A 3,122-nucleotide genomic window follows, 5' to 3' on the forward strand; every position below is an offset into this window, starting at 1 on the left:
ATTAAATTCTTTAATTTTAATAATTTTGACAATAAATGACAACCATTTATCTGTAACAGAAACACAAAAATATTAATTTTCTTTATTAGTAATACTGGCTATCTTTGGTGCATTTGCCTACAAAAACGCATACTGGTGAGGACGAGTCTACTCTCAGAATAAGAGGGGTTAGGCCAAATAGTCCACCACGCTGGCCCAATGCGGATTGGCAAACTTCACACACGCAGAGAATTAAAAAAAGGCAGGTAGGTCTCAGGTATGCAGGTTTGTTTTATACCGTCTGAGACACGTTATATTTAATATCTTAAAATGCACATTACTGAAAAGTTAGAGGTGCATGCCCCGGACCGAATTAATAGAAGGCAGAGGTAATATCCACTAGGCTATCACGACATTAACTGCAATAGGTACCAACTAATACTTTAAGAACCTACAATTATTTTTTTTCTCACTACCTATCTCAGAAATAGCTTTAATGGAAAAAAAACTGCAACTGCTTTCTTTCATCACATTTACTTAGCATGAAAGATGAATTTCTTACATAAATGCCAGCTCTATTTTAAATTCTTAACAAGCTATTTATTAATTAATTAATTTATAACTTATATCAATGGCTTCGCTCTGAAAGCCGATCATTTTAAAAGGTTAAAGTATTTTTATCGTAGTCTAGCAGAATTTCGCGGCTTCACCCGCACAGAACCCATTATCGTAGAAATACATACAGTCTATGTTACTCCCTAATAATAGTATATCTTTCTATTGGTAAAAACAATTTTCAAATTGGTTAAGTTATATAATGATTTATTTATTTTGCTATCAACCGCGAAAATTAGGCGAACCCATGCGACAACGTCACCCAGACCCGACAAAATACTCTCTACGTACGTTTCACCCCGAAACCGGAGCATCCTCAGGAGATGTTGACTCTACAACGTGCAATTGCAAAGTGTCGTTTTCGAACTTTGCTTCGTCTTTTATAGACCAAAAAGTAGGTGGGGCAAGAGGTGGGCGTTGCCAAGATACTCATAATATAAGCGATTTATCTCGCATCGCATTCAAACATTTTTATCAATGGTGACTTCGATAACTCTATTTGTTCATTTAATAAGGTAATTACTGACTTATTATGTTTTACTATTTCTAATTGTTCCAAAACGCATAGTCGTAGGCCTTTATTGCAAGTGTGTAAAATGTCATACATATGATTATCTGCCAGCTTATGGCCAGTATCTAGGAGATGCTTTGCAAAGTGCGACCTTTGTGGACGGTCATTTCGAACAGCGGATATGTGTTCCTTGTAACGTGTATCAAAATTCCGACCGGTTTGACCAATATATGTTGCATTACATTCAGAACATTGCAATTTATATACTCCCGATTTATGTTGCTTTTCTAGTTTATCTTTACCATTGCAAATATTTTTAAGAGAGTTATTTGTTCTGAAAGCCACATTTATATCATGCTTTCTAAGTGTTTTTGCAATACGTTCCGACACTGGACCAAAGTATGTTAGACTAGCTTTAAATTTTTTAGGTTTTTCTAATGGAATTCCATAAAGTTCTTTTCTAATCAACACCAATTGTTTCTTATTGATTATTCTATTCACAATATTCGGGTTGTATCCATTCGAAATGGCCATGCGATATATTATATTTAATTCCTTGTTATACTGATCCCTAGTTAGAGGAATGGACATCAGTCTATGAACATAACTATGGAAAGCTGCTAATTTATGTTGCCATGGATGACAAGATGAAGCTGGTATGGTTATATCTGTATAAGTTGGCTTACGATAAATCCCAAAGTGATGTCTATTATTAACTCTAGTGATTGTTACATCAAGGAAATTTAAAGAATTATTCTGTTCTATTTCTAATTTAAATTTAATTTTTGGGTGCAAATTGTTTAATTTATCTACAAAGACATCCAATTGTCTGTCCGTTTCAGTCCAGCATATAATTATATCGTCTACATATCGATAGTAATATAAAATGTGATTATTTTTAACAATATTTTTATTTTCAAAGTCATCCATAAATATGTCAGCCATTAAGGGACTCAAAGGTGATCCCATAGCTAGCCCTTCATTTTGCTGGTAGTAATCATTATTAAATCTAAAATAATTTTGTTCCATACATATATGTGTTAACTCAATCAACTCTGCCATTTCAGAAGGATGCGTTTTATTTATTTCTAACAATTTATTTAAAATGTCCAGTGTTTCGTTTACTGGAACATTAGTAAATAAGCTATCGACATCTAATGATATTAATTTACAACAGTTAGGTAAATCTATATCCTTGATTTTGGTGACTAGTTCAACAGTGTTTTTAAGTGCAAATACTGGCCGAAAAGAGGTTTTTAGTTTAATTATATTATTTAATTGCTTTGCTAATTCATATGCTGGCGCTCCAATATAGGAGACAACTGGACGCATTGGGATGTTATCCTTGTGAATTTTAGGTAAGCCATACAAAAGTGGGGCATGAGTGTTCATTACAATAGCCTTTTGTTTAGATGTACATTTGGGGAATATAAATTCTGATTTATTTATAGCTAGTCTAACTATTGCAGCAAACTTTTTAGTTGGATCTGTTGATAATTGATGGAATTCGTCTCCAAGAAGTATATCTTTTACTTTATCCACATACTCGTCCCGTTTCATTATTATAACTGTATTACCTTTATCAGCTTTAGAAATTACAATATTATCTCGTGCAATAGTGCTCTGTAACGATTTCAATATTTTCATGTCCTGATTAGGTATTGTGAGAGTGTGAGTGTTATTGATATCGTGCGCTATAATATTTTTAACAATGTCCCCTTTCTTATGAAGTGTTATAGCTAATTCTGTATCTACTGCTAGTGTTTCAAGCGATTTTTTAGAGTTTACAGTTGGGATATTGAATTTTAAACCTTTCTCTAAAAGTGTCATCTCATGCTTTGAAAAAACCGTATCAGTAAGATTTTTAACACGAGGATAGAAATCGTGATCAGTGTTGTCAGTAACTGCATTGTCATCTATTACTAGTTGGGATCTAGAGGAACTAGTTTGTAAGAATTGTAATTTCTTTTGCTGAGTAATGTATTTTTTGTGGCATTCTATTGAGGCAAAATCCCTT

The 3,122-nt window shown here is 33.2% G+C and overlaps 1 protein-coding gene across 1 annotated transcript in view; it reads left to right on the forward strand.

Moving 5' to 3' along the window:
• The first annotated feature begins 1,111 nt into the window (after positions 1-1,111).
• LOC128199716 (uncharacterized) overlaps positions 1,112-3,122 on the forward strand; it is a 3,821-nt gene continuing 1,810 nt past the window's right edge. Inside the window, exon 1 of the mRNA XM_052890653.1 lies at positions 1,112-2,231. Within this exon, the coding sequence (XP_052746613.1) occupies positions 2,211-2,231 (21 nt within the window). The 5' untranslated portion in view covers positions 1,112-2,210. The remainder of the gene's footprint in view (positions 2,232-3,122) is intronic.

This window comes from Bicyclus anynana, chromosome Z (genome assembly GCF_947172395.1).
Source record: "Bicyclus anynana chromosome Z, ilBicAnyn1.1, whole genome shotgun sequence".
In the NCBI taxonomy this organism is placed as follows: domain Eukaryota; kingdom Metazoa; phylum Arthropoda; class Insecta; order Lepidoptera; family Nymphalidae; genus Bicyclus; species Bicyclus anynana.